This window comes from Atheta coriaria, unplaced genomic scaffold (genome assembly GCF_025399875.1).
Source record: "Atheta coriaria isolate IRGN ID8LTWV9N9 unplaced genomic scaffold, Caltech_Dcor_3.1 hic_scaffold_3_pilon, whole genome shotgun sequence".
Taxonomy (NCBI): Eukaryota; Metazoa; Arthropoda; class Insecta; order Coleoptera; family Staphylinidae; genus Dalotia; species Dalotia coriaria.
In genome coordinates this window covers 3,019,053-3,039,454 of record NW_027045445.1, presented here as the reverse complement: position 1 = coordinate 3,039,454, position 20,402 = coordinate 3,019,053, and the positions used below count along the sequence as shown (strand labels likewise).

Genomic DNA, 20,402 nt, shown 5'->3' with positions numbered 1-20,402 from the left:
TTGTAGTATTCTACGAGTTACCGCGCGCATTTATTCCGTGTCAGAGATAGCTGAATACGAACGTAAATTTAATTTATCGTCTGCTATTTTTTATCACTTTCGGACAGTTGTGTCACACTACGAAATAAAATAAACTTATGCATTTTAAATTCGTAATTTTATCATATAATCAATCGTATAACTTCCTATATGTATATATTTTTTAATTTCATGGTAAAAAATTAAATTATGCAGGTTAAATGAATTTTTTGATGTGCAAAAATAGGAAAAAACCTTGTTGAAACAAATGCGCATTAGTGTGGACTGCTTGTGGGGTTTCATGTCGAGCTTTGATTAACAATGATTGATTAGTGAAGTACCGCCGTTGACGCTGACCTTCGTGCTGTGAAACATACCGAATAAATTTAGATAAAAAAGGTCGTTCCTTATCTGTTCCGTTCTGTAATTCGCATGTTGTTACAAGAGTCGGATGCGGATTGTGACGACAGCCAAATGCCTATTATCGAACACCACCAATTACCGTTACGGAAGGAATTATATATAAATACGCACCGGTGCGTGGAAGTGAACAAGTTCACTGCTACCGAATATACAGGGAGATATAATTTTCCTCCTATCAAACGATTACTAACTGATTAAAAACTAATAAATTATTAATTCAATGTGTTAGATTTTAATTTTATCTTATTTATATAGATATATAAAATTAATATGTGACCTAATGCTAAAAACCCAATCATCCAGTATGATCGTTTAACATTTACAAATGCGAATTTAACGAATAAATTGGTCTATTGAACGTGGCTCGCCATAGCTAAGGTTCGCAGCATGCATGGCGGGAGCCAGGGCTCCAGATCACAGATCACAGCTTATCCGCGTTATCATCAAGTCGTGCCTTCCATTCCATCTGTCACCGCGTCCGAAATAAAACGCGACATCAGCCTACAATCGACAGCGATTTTAGGCTTTGATTTGTTGCCCTTAAACACAGAACAATGTGACTCAGCTGCTGCTTGTTGCAGACGGTGGATTCAATTAAAAATGAAAGTGGTACATTCGTGTAAATATCAATTCGGAGTTCAAAAGTGACTCAGAAATACCGAATCTCATAAATGGATTTCAAATCAGGTAATTATCCATAAATGATAATAAATTTTTTATTTATGAAAATTCATTCTTCTCGAATGTTTCTCGCAAGACTTTTTTGTTTGTTGATAATATTACTTCAGTGCAAAAGCACTGATATAAAAGGAAGAGAATAGTATGGCACGAGTCTGACCTTGATGCGCAATTTTGCGCATGCTACACAAGCGCGTTCCGAACGAATTACCGTTTTATCGAATTAAATTGACATTAGCCATTTTTGGCGTCTTATATAATAATAACGCCGGCAATTCATTCAAACAACGCTCGAATTTATGTCGGAGAGTGTTTTCATTGTGTGCCAGACAGCACATGCGCGACATACATGATCCGATGCTTTTGACGAATTAAATTCCTTTGTTTTCGTTATCGGACCGCGTACGAACAACATAAACAACTACATTTCAACACTCGAGAATTACCAACATTGCCAGCCTTACATAATTTCAATATCTATCTCTATATAATTTAGATTTCTGTAATTTTCAAATTTCAATGATATTGAAACAAAATATGGTTCCGAGTTCCAAAATAAAATTCAATTTTGATCGTATGTGGAAAGTTCGCAAGAACATTAGAAAGAAAATGCATATTTGATGCATCGATCTGTTTGCATGCAGCTAGATTCTCCTCTTGGGAACGACCGGAATATTGCTTCTACACTTATGGCAGATATATGATAGCTGATGGCGTTGAGCGCTCAAACGAAAATCCAACACAAATATTTGACTTACTTCCCAGTGGGCTATAGTTTATCCACTCGCCTCTGCAATTTTCAATCATTCAAAAATCTAGACCTTTATGTTACACTTTATCGAAAAAAATCCTAAATATGTAATATTTTCTAGATAAAATGGTAATCAATCAATCAATGTGATAATCAACGCATAAATAATCAATTTCCTCAACTGTTCAACATAAACATCGAAAATGGACTATGATCTGATTGCAAACTTAAGTTGGAATGTGACATTCAACACTGACATCGCCCCGGATGAATCAATGTCTATGATCTTCCATGAAATCGTCTTTTCCGTTATATGCCTAGTGGGCATCATCGCCGACGGATTAATAATATACATCTTACAGCGTTTTAAAAACATGCAGAGCTCCACGAACGTTTATATTGTCAACTGGTTGATTAGTGATGCGGTCTACTTACTGTTGACGCCATGTTTTTATCGCATATTCTCTGCGTTGGAGGACCTCTTCATCGGTGAAGAAATCGTCTGTATTTCGTTTGAGTTCGCGTCGGTATTGCAAATAACAAGTATTGTTTTCATCGGCGTGCTGTGCATAAACTGGTTCCTCACCGTGTACACAGTGCGTTTCGGACGTTTTTCGCGTATTGTCGTCGTCGGAGTATGGCTAGCGGCGGCTGCAAGCATCGTTACCTTCTCCAGTTTTTGCGTGCAGCAATTATATTCACTATACTCGCATTACATTCTGTTTTTCGGTTACGCTGCGCTCATGTGCACGGTGGCGGCGATGCACGTGGCGCGGTACACGACGCGGTGGTGCGACGCCCACGACAAACTGAGACTTAATCTGACACTCGTCACCGTCTACGTGATTTGCTGGTTTCCAAGCTGGTTGTGTCTGCTCATCGCCAGCGTCATCGAGAGTTACCTTTTACTTTATTATCTCTCTATAATTGCCGCATGTTTGGGGTATTTAAATCCACTTGTTAATGTGTATGTCTTCGCAAAAGTGAACAAAAACTTCCGAATGTGTTTATTGCAAGTTTTTCGATTTGTTCATCGAGACTATGATGACGCCGCCCAGAGTTTTGAAGATTCAGATGATAATTTTAATAATATACATGTCGATATGCATAATGTACATCATATTTAAATATTTTTTTAAAATAAAAATTTAATTATTTATGGTGTGTGTATTTTTTCGCTCTCATTTCATAATTACGGCTATAAATATGTCCCCTTATCTCCGTTGAAGTTGGGAGTCGTAATATAACATCTTTTTCTTCAACGTGAAGCACATAAAACGGCACATTTGCACCGCGCCATTAATACAACAAATAAAATCGTTTTTACTCCTCGTTTCGCATCCACCAATTTCTTGACCGTCGACACGCGCAAAAAGCTAGAGTCCCGAATTATCGCTGTTATCGCCGTCGTTATATTTCCTCATTTCTTCAGCTCCTCGTGGTCGTGGCGTATGTAATAAAAAAAATTACAACATACACATTGGCCATAGCTGTCTTTACGTTAAATTCATAAATATTCTTATACGTAGTTAATTTAGTACGCACTGTATGCGAGCATGAACAAATGTGCGGACACATCCTCTGTGTTAGGAATGGTTAGTTCGCGTCGTTACGTGCCCTTATCGCGCGACGTAGCGAAAAGTGAATAAAAAAGCGCGCGCCGTCTGTGGAAAACGCACAAAAGGACATCCGCACGCCTACGGACCGTGACACTCGACAAAAAATCGCACGCATCGTTCATCGTCCTCGCGCCACGCCGTCTTCGGTGTCGACGGCGGCGTTTTGCGGACGGCGCACGTTAAAATATGTTATGTCCTCTAGGAAATGCGAAAAATCCTTGAACGTTCTAAACATCCCGATATATTTCACTTTCACACACCGCGTTTCAGGCCCGCCAATATAAAAAAGTTCTTATAATAAAGGTCCTTATACATCAGAGTCTATGAACTTCGGGATATAATGCCCTAACTTTACTGTTTGGCAAGTCCCCTTTGTCTATTGATTTATCGCCGTTTTTGTGGCTATTTTAAACCAACGCACAAAAGACATTCATGCAAATTCATCAAACGTATGCTTGAACTAAATAAGTTTAATTCCTATAATTAAATAGTGCTCGAATTTATTTTTTAAGCAAACAAGCAAATATCAGTAAATTGCTTTAAGCAGTAGCGGTTTCATTCGCTTAGGCAATTTGCAAGTAATTGAGTTTAATAACGAGATCCTATAAAATCAGCCATCCACTTACGGATGTTAATTAGATTTTGTCCGAACTTGTAATGCGTTTATCCGGTGAACATTTAAATTCCAAATTCAATTTACATTCCACTATTTTACATACACCCAGACATATTTAAAAATATCCAATTATCCCTGTTTCTGAAAATCGCATTTTTAAATCTTTTTAAAAAACTCCCTAAAAATTTCTTTTCGTAAGCTTATGTCAACAGTACATTTGTTTACCACGTCTGAACCTAACCCGTTAAACCGTAAGCGAATGGATTTAGTCCTCTGAACTTCCAATCGCATTCGCATGTCCTTGAATGTTTTCTTCGAACTTGGAGCCGATATACATACACACAGCGCCGCCGCCCGCAACCACTGCTCCGGGTGGTAACGACGCGTATTGTGAAATGTGCTCAGAGCTCCAAGGTACAGAAAGGTTAAAAGGCCTCTCGATATAATCCGTAATCCCCAAAACTTTGTCTATAATACCAAGTGTTATGTGCTGGATCATATACAACTAAATATGAAATTTTCTACTTTCATAAACTCAGAATAATCCTTCAATAGCAGAGTGGAGTAGGGTATAAAATTAAAATATGAAACGAGTTCTGCAGTTTTACGATGCGTTTCTCTAATGTCCTGCATAAGACGTGATTTTCATGCATAACAAATGCGCGTCAGCCATGTTTGCATGTTCATGTTCATGGCAGCGTCTTATTTGATATCTTTTTTACGCGAGGCACTTTCCTTTAATTCGAAAACAAGAGCCTCGCCACTATTCATCATTTTTACATGACGGGACACATTTTAAAATAGACGTTTATGCTTTGTGAAAATAAGCCGTATTTTTAACAACGAACATTGAAAAGATGAAAAAATGAATTTACCGAATTGGATTGCACAGCAAACAAAATAAAGTACAGGGTTTTCAAATACAAGTTTTAAATTTACCGTAAGATTTAAATTCATTTTGCGAAATTTTTTGTTTGAATGTCGCTGTATATGATTTAGAATTATTGTGGACGTAAAACAACACCTTATACCACTCCCCGCGGCCTAAAGGGAGCAACCAAGCAACAATACGTAATATTTTTTCTCTGTCGGGCATTTTTTTCATCATTCGCGCCCCCTCAAAAGATATATTTACGACCCAACACTCTTGTAATCTTGTTACACTTTTCTTTCTGCGCACGCAAAAGAAGCAAACGAATAAAGAATGAAGCATAACGTGGCACGGGGAATGAAGAATGTGAAGAAATTCTTAAAAAAAAATTCAGCCACGTTTTGCGTCGCGATCAAATGTGAAATAATTTATAGTTTTAATTCGAAACAAAATGAATGAATAGTTAATTCAATCAAAAATTTAAATCCCTACTTTTTGTTTTATATTTTCCCCCGCAACATGATTCCATTTTAAATATTACGTGCCGACGGCGTATGTGCGCTGACTTTTAAAATAAATGAAATTAAAGTGTCGCGTTGCCGTTGACGTTAATTCAATATCTGGTCTCGTTCGTGTCAGGTTCTTCGCTGGCGAAAAAAGAGCGTTTGCTGCGGCAATGTCTTGTCGCTTGTCTCTTGTCAATCATTCGCGTTCGCATATTAAACTCCATCTCGTTACTATCCGCCACCGCACACCACCTCGGATCGTGAGTGCATGGAAACTAGTGTTCTACTTTGTCGACTTGGCGACGTCGACGACGACGTGCGCACCTCTTGTCTTACAAATTGCACCCGATCACAGGGAATACATCTCATTTTATACGGGTAATAAGAATAAAAATAGAGATAACTTACTTGCACAGCAATATGGTGTCAGATCCAATCTTCACTTATCCTAGAAAATGAAAGAAAAATTTTCTTTGTATTTTATAATCTGACAGTTATTTCTTAAGCATACAGCTTTATAGCCAAACTTTATTATGGATAGTGTAGACGCTTGAACGTCCAAAAATAAGCAAATTAAACCAACAGTACCGAAAGTTTTAAGCTTAGGATTTTAACTTTGTTGTGGTAAATTTCCTTATTTCTTCTTTTTTAATAAAACTTTTACCATTTTTGAAGCTTTCGGATGAATATCAACGACAAAACAAATTATATCCACTTAATACACATCCACACACACGCAAAAACAAACAAAAGCACAAATTTGCATGGTATTATTTAAACTTGTGTGCAAAGACAATACTCGCGTGCACTTCGGAGTGATAATCAGATCGAGACTGCGTCTTGTTGTTCACTCGCGTGAGGCTGAAATATTCCTACCCGAATCCCATTTCAATGACTTATGCGTGTTCGACTCGCTTCGGCCGATGGACAATCGGAGGAGACAAACAATGAATGGTGTATGTCTCGTCTGGAATTTACTACAATCGACCCGGGCGAGGTTCGTACCAAGTAAATTGCGAGAGTAAATTGCTCAAAAAAACAAGACGGGACGTACGTACTTCCAGACAGAAATTCAATATATTGGCACATAAAGTGCGCACCAAAGGACCGATTAGAAAATCGACTTGTTGTTTACGACTGGTGCAGTTAACCTTGTACGTTTGTCAATTTTACAACCAGTTGGGTACATACTACTATACTAGAGTACACACTGCAGTTTTCTCACAAAATATAAATTTGTATTGTAATTTTAGCCACTATGGTAGCACCAAAAAAGTGTGAAAATAATATATCGCCTAAAGACAATAACACTTCGTCTTTACGGATGAAAACCATTAAAAACGAAAGCTAATTTCTTGATAATTTCCCTAATGAAGCAATTTGAATGCATACACTCAAATTAACATTGGCATTCTCTTCGGACGGCGGCAATTTTCTTTTTGCCAGCTTCAATTGTTGAGCAGCGTTGTTTTTTTTTGCCACGCTCCTGGTGAAACACTGCGAGCGCACGAAATAGCCGCAGTATAAACGAATGTACGAACGGGCGAAACGCAAGCGCGCGACTCATTTGAATAATTTGATCGTTTGTTAGATGCACTTTGGCACATTGGCTCTTTTACATTTTATATCTGCGCTCGAGCGCATTTCGGTTGTACTTTTCGTCGAAGGCATTCGCGTGTGAGTATGGTTTTTGCAGTGCTGTGTGCATTCGGTTCCCGGCACCTCTTTTTGCATTTGCAGAACTGGCTTTCAGGCTTTGCACACTATTTTGAATTATTCTCTACGGCTGCCAAACGCAGTCGATGCATCACTCCCATCATGTGGATTGATATCAATGATGATGGATGTATTGTTAGTGGGATATTTGTTTCCCGAACTGATTCGAATGCTGTTTTTTTCTCCGCGTAGGTGATTTGCGAGAAATATTTTTGAATTTCTGATGGTTAACAAATTGGTTGCGGCGCGACGAGTGTGTTAGGTGCAAACGAGCGATACATGGCATTCGAGGTTTTGCACAATGATAAATGTACCGTGCAAATGGTGTGTCGCTTCTCAGATTTTGTTCAATTTGAATAATTCATGGGGCAAGACGTTTATACATGGCAATATAGCAAAAACTTGCTACAGATAAACTTGTACAATACAAAAAAGTGACTACCAGCAAAATTTGTCTGCACTACGACCTTGTTCGGTATTTATACCGCAAGTCCAACATTAGCTTATCTCAAATGTAATAAATTTCATTTAAAAACGCGCCTTTCTTTTCAAGTTTCAACCAGTATAAATAAACTCTATGTACGTTCTATAGATTAGAATGATATAACACGTATTGCTATTACCTCTTGAATAAGAATTGTTATATCTTTTGTTAATAAATAATTATCTAAAATTCACTTTACAATTTTGACAAAATTTGTGTATCTACTTGTTTTATTTCAAACAGAAACGAGACTGTCTTTAAAAGATATTGAAGAGTCTACTTTCAAAAAGCCCAATGATGAAAACTGCAACGCACGCGAAGTGAAAAGGGTTTGCAAGTACTTTATTCCATACAAGAGTATGCGTCTAGTGAAAGATGTCAATGCACCAAAAAGTCCCCATTGTCATAACATCGTGAACGAAAGTGCACACGCTCATATCACATTTGGGAATACGTTCTGGTACAAAATGATGGCATTAACTTGTCTCACAAGGTCTCTTCTTCGTCATGTCTCGCCATTTTCGCGACGAACTCAAAATTTTCCACCCGCACCACATTATATTAATGTCGTTGACACGTGAATGCAAACTTGAAAGCTATTAATAATCATATTAATTAAATACCTAGCATACCTATCTCTGACCTACTCAACACGATGACGCGCTTGCAAGATAAACCACTCAATAATTTTAATTAAAATTCCAATTTTCGTCCATGCGTATGCATCGCCGGGTGTTGTTTCACGCTGCGCTTGCACTGAAACATAACAAAATAATTGACGTATTAATTGCGCGCCTAAACAATGAACCGCATTAATTAACGCGAAGAGCTTTCGAGTGCTATTGTTTCGGATGCGGCGCGTCGTTCGCTAGTTCCGGTCGTGCTGAAGATTTAATCTAGATCATCGTTCAACAAAGCGTGGCCATACTGCGGATAAAGCCCGACATTGCATTGTCCACTATTCCACTGCGAATGCAATATGCGCACATTGTAAGGATGGTAATTGCCATATGCGAATGCGCCATGCGCCGAAAAATGACCAGCATGTATGTAATGTACAGCTAATCCATTCATTACCGAATTACGGATGACATATAAACGGAACACCTACAATGTAGTCTTTCAGGAATATCCTAATGTTTAAAAGTGTGATGTAATCGATGCTTGACAGGCTAACCTGTCATTACCACCAGTCAATTTTAGTGCAGTGTGGGTAGTATACCAACAAACAAGATAGAAGGAAAGCTTTCGGTAGGTCGTAAAAATAATTTCGTTTGTTTTTTGGCAATGCGTGCGAGGGTTATTAAATTATCGCATCGTTAGCGTGCTTTATTATTATCACACCCCTAGAACCACCCCTAAAATAGCGTGTCACGGTATTTGGCGAACGAGTTTTCATCACTCTGCCCGTGCAATGGTATTAAGTGAAAATGTGCGAATGGAAACGTAGATAAGAATTTATAGCATGCGGAACTAACACATTATCCCTCCAATAATAATAGGATATATTAATGTGTCAAAACTACCCCAGGAAGCGTGAGTTATGTGCTGAGATTATAAGATTATTTCTAAAATAAATTAAGGTAAGCCTAAATGTGTATTTAGGATAAAAGTTGGTCGGTAGTGACAAATAAGCAAAAAGGAGGAATCAATAGATAAATGAACGTGCCAGATATTGGCAGTCATAATCGACGAGGGCGAATTGAAGGGCCGAAAAACGATGCAAATATGAAATATCGCCAGCAATAAATAACGTCAACTATTCAAAGCGCACAAACCACCACCATAAATTTATTAAAAAATAAAAAAACGATTTTCGTTCCGTTTTTATTCAAGTGCATTTTTTTTCAAATTTTCTTCATCGGCGCTCTTTTTGGTTAAATCCAGTTGATCGAACCGGAAGATTATAAAATTATTTTATTGCCCATTATGAGCATATTGAAAAACAGACTATTTAAATATTATATATTGCAAATTTTTGATTGATGCCGCAATAAATACGCATTTTGGCTAACTGCCTGAAAATTTTAAGCAGAAAACTTGGAAAAACGGTTGGATTCAATACGAAAAGCCATTAAAAGTGCGAAGCTGTAGTCCAAAAACTGCTAACGGGTAAGAAAAGTTCCAAATGGAAAAGTTTGTGCTTATTTTTAAAATTTTCGAAATTACTTGATTATTTCGGTATATAATAACGTTTATGGAGATATTAGATTTGGATGATAAGTAGAAAAGCTGATGATGTAAAGTTTGACATGCGTCGAGCCTAAAATTATCATGGAAAGACAATTAATCATCGCTGCGGGTGGTTTTTCTCTGACGGCTTCGAAGTTAACTTAGCAGTAGTCAAAAAATAACGTGAAATATTAGGTCTTCTATATAATTAATGACCTATCTCGTGTTCACCCTTTTGCACAGCGTTCCATCAAGCTCATTATTTTGCCTTTCATTCACGCTTGATTTGTCGTTGTTTTCGTTTCTCGCACACATTCGCTTGACGTTTGATGTGTTCGAAACAGTATTATTTACCTGAAGTTATTCAATCGTGATTTGTGGAGTGTAAAAAGTGCACGTTAAGTAAATAAAGCTTCGGTATCACATGCGCTCTGGATTGAAATTAATGACCCGGAATAAATTTTATCTGAAAGCCTGCATATGCGTTGTTTCGCAACACATTAAAATGATAACTATCTCCATGCCGTTGAACCCATATCACACCACAGAGCTCCGATTACGCAATCCACGTTGTCACCCTCAACGTGTTTGTGAGTGTGCTTGTGCCTGTCCTAGTGTTACCAATAATCAAGCTTTGTGCACAGCTTTAATGTCTCCCATGCATGAATAAATTGCGTTTATTTAAAGCTCAGAGTCAAATACGCTTGACATTAGCACACATAGGTACCTTCGATACACGTTTAAATTAGGAACTCACAAAGAAGCAGAGGTGGAATATTCAAGGACAAACGTATAGGATTTCTATAAAGGCTATAAAGTGGAATAAATTGCTTCCTTTCGCTTACATTTCCAACCAAAGTTATCCCCAAAACACAACAATTTAAACCTTATTGTTAGGGACGTGAAAAGTCCACCAAGTCTCAAGCTTGTTAAGAGATTAAGGATAATGTCCGGAAAAGTGGGCTACAAGGTGTTGTCAAACCAAAGTTATAATTCTCCATCGAAGATATTGAATTGTCGTCTTCCGTGGAATGGAGCGAAATTAAAATCGGCGAGTAATTTGTATTTGAGGAACGCGTGAACGGCGTAGGATGGCGAATATTAAGAATATTGAGAACGCCAGGAAAGTTCGTGAAGGTTACCGCGGACGTGCCTTGCGGTAGGGCGGTGTACAAGGACGAGCTGAATGAACGCACGGCTGGAGCGTTCTTCAAGTTTATGGCTTTCAGGTTTTGAAGGTCAGCATAGGTTAACTTCCTTCACATTAATTCCAGTGAGGGATTTATCTCCAGCTGGTTTGTTTATACAAAGAATACGCAATATAAAATGCTTAAAAGCTTTTCCGTAATGTAATTTAACAATACAAGTTAATTTAGTCGAGAATAATTACCAAATTTTAGGTGATATACTCGTATATATAATATATATCCTAGGATAATAATTATTCAGGAAACGTTTAGAAATTGCCTCAAAACGTTGATAATTCAAAGTCATTCCAAAGTAATTAACATTCAAATTTCCATATCTTTGCATTTCAATGCGTTTATCCTGGTTTTGGCACCATGGTCGTTGTACCACGGCGTGTCCTACAGCATCCTGGGTGTATCATACATAATTCACACGGTGCCACCTTCAGACGCTGCAGACCGGGACATATCCCTCAAACCAGTGTATTATTGCCGACTAAATTGATCTATTCATTTATATATACCTCACAAGTTGAGAACATTTGGGCTTGAGTGTTAAGTTGAAATTTATTTGGGCGTATTTGGGATTTACTGAATTTATTGAATCCGGTGCATTAGCTAAACCCTAAGACTAAGAGATTATAATTTCCAAACATGTTTCGAGTTGAATATGTTTGAAAATATCAAGATTAAGTTGTCATGAAATTTATAATATCGATACAACTCGTAAACGACTAGAATTAGGTGAACATTAATTGTAATTTCATCCTTTGTTCGCCGTCCTTTCAGGACTAGTAAATTAATCTCGCTGCTCAATGGTTTTGAGGTCACGCAGGCCATCAAAATAGGATGGATTACTTAATTGAACGTTTAAATAGCGTTCGAACTTTGCACGACCTTAGTAATAAAATGTCCTTGAAATAATAAATCTTATTACACCCAAGAGAAGAAGTGTTTCTGCAATAACTTAATAAGAGTGTTAATCTGAGAAACGGCAAACATAATCAACGTGATTAAAAGAAGAAAAAGTTAATTAAGTGAAATGGTTTTAATCTCATTTTTCTGTTTGTGTTTGTGTTTGCATTCGGCGACGAAAAGCACACACAAACGACGCCTTCAACAAAATTCGCCAAAGAAACTTTAAAGCAATGGTCTCTGGTTTCGTTTTCATCTTACTTTCGTTTCATATCACAGTATTCAGTGTATTGTGGCTTCCCGCGATTGTCATCAAAGTTCGTGCAGGACGCGCGACGGGCTGAGAGTTGGCGCGCGCATTAACAACGTCTAATTATGCGATGCTCTGATTTACTCGCCGGATTCTCTTTTCGAGGGTTGCGCTCGCACCCTTTTGTGGGTCACTGCGACTTTGTGACTTATACAGTCGCTGCGCTCCAGAGAGCGGCGAAGAACCGCGCTGACTTAATGCGACAATGTAGCCGGAACGCATTTTGCTGTACCCGAAGTGGGATTGTGGCACACGTCGTAGGAAAAGGTCAAGCCACTGTATATCACGAGGTCCACAAGTCTCGGGAACCGAAAGCTACTCCCGACGAGGAACAATAGACGGAATGTGAAGTAGAGATTATAATGAAGTGTGCATTTACTGGAGGGGACAAGGAATGAAAAGGTTTGTGTTAATTATATCATTAACTTGGAATAGGTTATGTTAGGTTATGTAATTTTTAGCAAGTGTACCAACTGTGGTAACTAAATTCGCTTTATAATTGTGTAAAAATTGCTTTTATGTTCATATTTATTTTGTGGCACATTTTAAGTGCAATTTAAACAATTAATGGAATAAATAAAATGTTTATTCAAAAGTTTAAAAATATATCCCCCAAATTGCGAAAAAAAGTTGAACCAAAAAAAGGTCGTAAGCCTAACGACTTGATTAATGAGCGCAATTAATAATAATAAGGTTGTTTCAGCCAAAGCTCCGATGGCACAAACAAAGTAATAAGCTGTGTTCGAATAAAAGGCGTGTGAAGCGAAACGCGAAACCGAGTGAAAAACGCAACGCGATGAAATCGCCGCTGCCGCCGTCGCACCGACTCTGAGCTATTAAAACTGTTCGGTTTGTGATTGTGACGTACGCACTCTCGGCAAACGACGAAAACTCATTCAGTGAACGCGAGGCACGCGTTTATTCGCCTCGTTTAAGAAGTATACTGATTATAATTAGACGCGCGGCGAATATTTCTCAATTAACTGCTAAAAATAATTAACTAGTTTACTTAATACACAAACGAAAGCATTAGGTATATTAAACGAGGGCGATATTTACTCACAGCCGCCATTAATTAGATTCTGTTGAAAAGCGACGGAGAAATAAGAGAAATGTGGTTATCTAACTTTATTTTCAACTTGCCAAGGTTAATATTTCACCAATAAATTTCCAAGCACATTGCAGTGACATTATACAATGCCCGGCAATGATTTTACATTAATCCGCGTTGGTAAATGCAATGTACACATTGTTGCGGGAATAAACTAATGAAAACAAAATGTTTGTTCAGTGCACACATTCAGCACTAAATCTAATGCCTGCAAACTTTCCATTGTGTTAAAATACTAAGCCTAAGTGCACTTTTTTTAACTTTCGCGTTTTTTTTTTCTTGATACAACAATGAAAATGATTTGTACGGTTTTGCACAATGCTTACTCTGCGCATATTCAACACGCCATAGTCGCGTTATGATTTGAAATACAAAAAAGTGTTATTGTGGAAAATCTGTCGTCCGAATATAATAACAAACTTTGTGAGATTCTCGGAATGTGCACGATGAAAACGAGCCAAGCCAGGACAAGAAAACACGTGCAACAAGTAACTGGATTAGCGCACAAGTTTCCGCCACGACGCATCGAACAAGTTTTACGCGAGTGTACCGCTTCCACTGCCTCCGCATAAAGTTTTATGAAAATTGCAACTGTGGATGGCGGTTTCCACTCGTCTTGAATCTATGTATAATTCATGTATAGATATTAATTATTACATTCATGAAGCAGCAGGGTCAGGATCACAGGAGTTTAATTTCCCAAGCGTGAAAAATAACCCAAGGAAATATTTTATTTAACATAAATTTAAGTAAATTATCGTGGCTCTTAAAGTCAAACAGAAAGTAAAATTTAAGATAGAATTATTCACAAATTGATTAACCATATAATCTTAACAGACACAAAGTTTAGAACAATTTAAATATTTATTCAAATTGTTCATTAAATAAGATATTTATACGTTTGTAATGCGGTGCAAGGCAATAAGACGCAAAACTTATTTGCATTTAAATTCACCATCGCATTTTGTCGAAAATTTATTATGCCGTATGTTTGTGCACGTTGATTGCTTTCTATTAAATTCGGTGTTACCTCACGTTCACGCAAAGAGCAGACCGAGAAAAACCCTGACACTCGAGGCGAAAGAAAATGAGCGTGGGCGGCGTCGACACAACAAAGAGATAAGACAACACCAACACAGTGAGCAGCAGAGGCGATGAAGCAGACGAAATCAAGACAAATAAGGTTTGCAGCACCCGGCGCCCTTAAGCAATACATACAAATACAAATCTCGAGTGGAAGCACGCAAAGTGGCAAAACGATTTATTTCCCAAAATGTGGAAATACTTTGTTTATGCGCGAAAATTGAAAAAGATTATTTTACCGTTAAAATCCGTAGATTTAATATAAATTCCACATTTAATACGCCTCGTAACAGTCAGCTGCTACAACTGCAATACGTGTGCAATTAGTTAAATTATTTCAGTTGCGTTTACTATTTTTGATAATAATTCTATCGTTGATTGTAACGTGACAATTTTATTTTCTATTATAATTGATATTATTGCATTTCCTATAAAAACTTTTGCTGGGACGACAGAAAAGTGCAATTTCATTCTTCGTCTTGTTAGACGTCTACATTTTTTTCCCAACGAATGTACGAGATGACCAGAAATAGTAAACTGTTTGAAAGTAGTATCTATATACTTCTTTAATACTACCACCACAGCCTTGGAACGCTTACGAAAGTCAAGTCAGTACAACCCTCGTCCATTTTCCATTTCACTCGATGCAATCAATTTGCTCTTGCTAAGACAAAAACGTTGCTGAAATTGGCTTTCTAGACAAGCATATCGGGCATTAAACGCGGTCGAAGGCCAATAAATTTCGTAATAAATTGCGCAGCGTTTAAATCAAGATTGAAATACTTTAAACCTTTTTCGATTGAGATCTTCAAATATTGATTTTATGTAATTACACACGTAATGCACACAATCCCAGTTAAAAGCAACGCTTTAGAAGTCATTCTCTTTCTTTAAGCGAATTTTCTGAATCAATAAAGAGGGAAAAAGTTGACGACAAGTTGTCGGTTTGATCGGGTCATATTGTACTCTTCTTGTAACTTTGCGACAGACGGTTATGAAGACGTCAGCATAGGGTAAGAAAAAACTTAATCGTTGCTTATTTTGGCATCATACCAATCTTTGTAGCCGGCCAGAGTGCTTACACTTTATGTCCATGAAAAGTTCTCGTTGTGTCTTCTACATTTACTTTTTGATGATGCGTTGAATACTCACAAACCTAACTATAACACTGACAAGATTAACAATAAATATTTAAATAAATTTTTCACACTGCTTTTTCAACGGATGTTTGTAAGAACTTCAGTAAATATTATAAAGTTTTGTTTAATTTAGGTTTTGTGCAAAACACGGTTTTGCTTTGTAATTTTTATGATGCTACAACTCACAACGTAAACTACAAGAAAGTTTACATGTCATGAAAAAGCTTTTAGTTTCGCGTATATTTTCTGTATATGAATGCACCAGCGAAGTGCACTCGAAAATTAATAATTCAACGCTGTCCTCAAACTGTGGACGAAAACGTATTTATAATGTAGGGATAATAAGCGCATTCGCGTGTTTTATTCGGATATGCAAAACTATTCGGTCGAAGGCAAAGAAATTACGATGAAAATAGTTTTTGAACTTGGTCAGTGCAGGAAGCACTTCAAGCACTTTAAGTTTCAAGCAAACTATTTAAATTTTCCTAGTTGAAGTGAACTTTGAATTAAATTTAAACTTAAGCAGTCGTATTGCAAATAATTAAATTATCTTAATATTGAATTAAGTCAAACTTTAAGAGTGTCAGATGTAAATCATCGGAGAACCATTTAACTGCAATTGTAAACTACGCAAATGCGAATTGTTCCGGCTAATTTGACAACCACTTATCACTAAAGTGTTTAGCAGAAACAGGAATTGGAAACCGTGCACGCTGAAACAAACGACGTTAAACTATGCTCCTTCGCGTTTGCCGTTTCAATGCAGGACCAAAACTATACGTAAACTAACCAAAGTGAACGATCACGAAATGCCCATCACAAAGTTTGGTACTTTCTGGGCTTGCGAGAACTACAACTTGTAGAAACGCATTCGTGATGCAAAAAGACTAAAAACTTTTCACTTAGGCCCACTGTCCACGTAAACCGCACAGTCGTCAATTATCGATTGGTTAAATGTTCAGATGCGTACGAATTTTTCATTGTTGTACCCACGCAAACTGCATCCAATTCTAAATAACGCTACAAAACGTTTTAAACCTCTTATTGTAATAATTCCACCACGCAGGTTAATTATATTACATTTTTATATTATATTAATATATTTTCTCCAACAATTCCCAAATTATTATTTAATTAAATTAACTCGTTGAATTATTGCGCAAATATTTAAAATATCCCAAGATAAAATCCCGCGGTTTATTACATCGTATTACGATTTAATTAAAACGTTACTTTATAGCTGCTTATGGTCGTCGAAAGGCATAAAAACAAACCGCTTTAAAGAAACACCAAAGTTAATTTCGTGCACAATTAATTAGAATACATTAACATCCCCGCCACGTTAAATGAATCCGGAATTAAACTTTCAATCATCATCAATTTTAGATTGGTTTTGTTATCGGTTTATTGCGCGGCGATGAATAATGGAATCGGTGATATTTCAAATATTTTGAGTGTGAAACTATCGTCCAAATAGAAACTTGGTTATAGAACAAACACATCCATCGCATTGAGTTAAACCAACAAACGGAGTAAACGAAAAGCTTGTTTATTCAGCAAATCAGGAGGATTTTCTAAAAAATACAATGTGTCATGAGTTTTAAATGGCACCCAAAATAAAATATGTAAATATTTTGATTCACATGGAAATTTTTATAAATATTTTATTCGTTTATTTAAATTTAAATGTTTAAGGAATTCCATATCGCTTTGAATTGCTGTACAAGTAGTGAGTACCAATTTTTGAGATAATATGATAATATAAAATTATTATTATTTTAATTATAGTGTGTCATAACGTAAATTCAATATTTGATTGCATGTCTGCGAATATTCACAATTCATGAATTTAGCCATGAAATAAACACGCGTGTAACTATTTTCAATTGCTCAGCAAATCTGTGTTCGTGCCGAAGTAGCGTTCGGCAGAATTAGGATACAATTGTTTACCAAAAAACGTTTTTTACGTCTCCGTTTTAGGCAAGTTTCTCATCGTCTAATCCGGTATTTTTGGCTTCAATTATGGTACTTTAAACGGATATTCTCTCCCAATCGTGGATTTAGTCAGAATTCGATTTATTGCACATGCGAGCATAAAAGGTGAGCAAGTAATAAAAAAACGCTCTAATAATTTGGTTTATTTCTTTGATTCGAATTTATTAGATTTGACCGTTAGGCTTTTTTTTGCAAGGAAAACACGAAAACTCAAGTCGTTCTCCAAGAACCGAGGGTGGATTTTAGTCGTATTCGTCGTATTCTTGGCATCAGTAAAAGAAAACTCGTAAGTATATAGTGGAAGGGTGAATAAGGAAACGCTTAGCAAGCAATAAAAGTCAAAAAGCCTACATCGGAGTCAGCGCCCTCAAGAAATCGCTGCTTTTTGCATTTATTAAATTTCCCTTCGCTTTTAGTGCGGTTTACAAAATAAAATCACTTTCACCCAAACACCATTTATATAATTTTTAAAGTGATCCAATATTTTTATTCAGTAAAATTAAACAACGTCATCAATTTGTACCAGATTGATTGATTTATTGCAAAAAGCGTATACTCCTCTACATCACTAAATGAAATCCTGTGGACGATCCCATTTGCGTCAAACGGAAATTGTAAATACCGGATGCGATGAGCGCACAAAGCTTGCTCGCGTCCACGCGAATCGCTTCAACTTTTGGCTGTCACGTGAAGCGTGAGTCGATTCCAATCAAGCAGAGAGCCACATGATGTTTGCTTGCGCCGGAAGTAAGCGACTGTGATTCCAAGCGCCCGCAAAACCTGATCAAATACGCTCGTTACGCCCAAAATTACGCTCATATTATATAGTAACCGAGAAATGTGTTTAATAACTGGCAGAGAGTTCTGCGAAACTTGTGAAAGTGATAAATTACAAACTGTGGTTGTAATTGCCCGGCGCATTCACCAAGCATACAATCACAGGCAGACAAGTATTGCAGATGTTTGCGTTGGATATACAGCAATACAGCTTCTAAATTAAACGCTGGTCAGAATGGAGCTGAATTTGGCTTGCAAACCACAACATTAGAGCAACAAGAAGCGAAGGGTCAAGAGCTAATCCGGAGATAGTGTGGTAGAGGCCAGCGTGTGGCATTATGTAGGTGATGCTTCCAATGGCAACCAGGGCAGTATATCAACACGTAGGAAGCAGGAGGAGGTAAATATAATTAGCGTGATAAGTTGGTAGTTGTCACGGTCACACCAGGGGCCAATGCATGAGTGAACTCTGTTGAGTTGGTCCATTAATTTGCGCTTTCCTTCTATTGATTAGCTTAAACACGTTGGTCAACTATATTAGAAGTTAGCTTTGGGTTTTTAGTAGAGTTATTTGCAGAATTTAAATTAAAAGTTAAAAAAAGTGACGTGCACATTTCATTGTGAAAAATATGATGAAAATAAATTCTGATGGTGTTAATTCGTGGACGCCAATAAATAAAATTGTTTACTGTAGCGAGTAAAATTCATTTCAGTGTCGAGTATTTTTTGCATAGCCAATATTCCAATTCCAATTCAATTATTTGAAATTAAATTAGCAAATGTGATAGCGTATGTGTTAATTAATACTTGCTAATAAAACATGTTGCCATTGAGAAAACCATATGGTCGCACATGTTAAAATGTGGCAATTGCGCTTTAATATAATTAATAAACATTGATAAGGTAGTTAATATAAAAATTGCGCAGCAGTATTTATCGCATGTTTGGGCATGATATTTATTTTTGCTTCCTGTAATCCGTGGATACCAATAACAAATTGTTGGTAATTATTTAAAGATAAGCAAAAAATATATGCATTTTTTATTTTAGTAATAAATAGAATAACATTTTAGAGAATTTTGAAGTAATGATTATCTGTTTACTAATTTAATGGTCCTTCTAGTAATAATATTATTTTAATGATTGTTACATTTCCATTCTGTGTCGAATGCAATTGCGTTTAATGTCTAATTGCGTTGAAGAGAATTTAAATGCACGCGCTGAGGTAAACATTTCGTTATGAATGCACTGCGAGAAATCCTGGATTGCACTAGTAGCGGACAAACAATTAAAATATGCAACCCTACATACTACGTGCGGATGCCAATTGGCGTTTGTGCGCCAGATTAAATTATGTAAATCAGTGCGGACGTTGAAAGCCGCAAATCGCTTGCTCGCGCTTTAAATGTTTGACACGCGCGGTAAACACGTGAACTGCGCACAAACAGGGAAACATCACTCACTGCAGACTATTCTGCAAATAAGCAATTAAAATGTTGCAATATCAAGAGTTCTACGGAATTATGATACATAACAAGTTGCTGAAGCAAATAGATGATGTTAATTAAATTTAAAATATCAAAATTCCAAAAATTTACTTAATTAAATGTAAAAATACGGCTAGAACGCGAAAAAACAATGTGATGTATTATATTTTTTAATTGGATACACCCGAAAGAAACGTATACGCAATAAAAATTAAATTGCATGATGGAAGAATGGTAAAAAGCACAAAAAAAAACATAAAATATAATTTTTACGCTCACAAAATTAACATTAAACTTGATAATCTATATCTGGAAACTTATTACCTACATTTATTACTCGTCATATCCTTTTCGCACACTCGGCTAGTCGAATTCCTGTTACGACATTTCCGCCTCCTACCCTACCTGTGCACCCGTTCGCGTCCGCCGATTTATTATTTTTGCTTTTTTGTCATTTTCCCTTTTAGCGCTTTACTCATTTTTTACTCGCACTTATATTCGTTTCGGTTTTACTTCGTTTTGGATTTTGATTCGTATTTTATCG

At 36.8% G+C, this 20,402-nt stretch overlaps 2 protein-coding genes across 15 annotated transcripts in view; one reads left to right on the top strand and one right to left on the bottom strand.

The window, feature by feature from the left end:
* The window catches only part of LOC135804331 (somatostatin receptor type 2-like), a 64,379-nt gene that overhangs the window by 28,246 nt on the left and 15,731 nt on the right, over window positions 1–20,402 (bottom strand). For 6 of the 14 annotated variants that reach the window (XM_065318164.1, XM_065318165.1, XM_065318162.1 and 3 more), the window contains exon 3: window positions 5,891–5,930. The exons of 3 other annotated variants lie outside the window; for them this stretch is intronic. The gene's annotated coding sequence lies outside the window, so the exon portion shown is untranslated. Of the gene's footprint in view, window positions 1–2,305; window positions 2,428–5,890; window positions 5,931–6,146; window positions 6,302–8,314; window positions 8,421–20,402 lie in introns of those variants that run through there. 5 more of the 14 variants (XM_065318171.1, XM_065318173.1, XM_065318170.1 and 2 more) reach the window with 4 other exon arrangements.
* On the top strand, window positions 785–3,029 carry LOC135804337 (somatostatin receptor type 4-like). Its single transcript, XM_065318181.1, has 2 exons — window positions 785–1,128; window positions 1,992–3,029. The coding sequence occupies exon 2, from the start codon at window positions 2,074–2,076 to the stop codon at window positions 2,995–2,997; it is 924 nt and encodes a 307-aa protein (XP_065174253.1). The 5' UTR covers window positions 785–1,128; window positions 1,992–2,073; the 3' UTR covers window positions 2,998–3,029.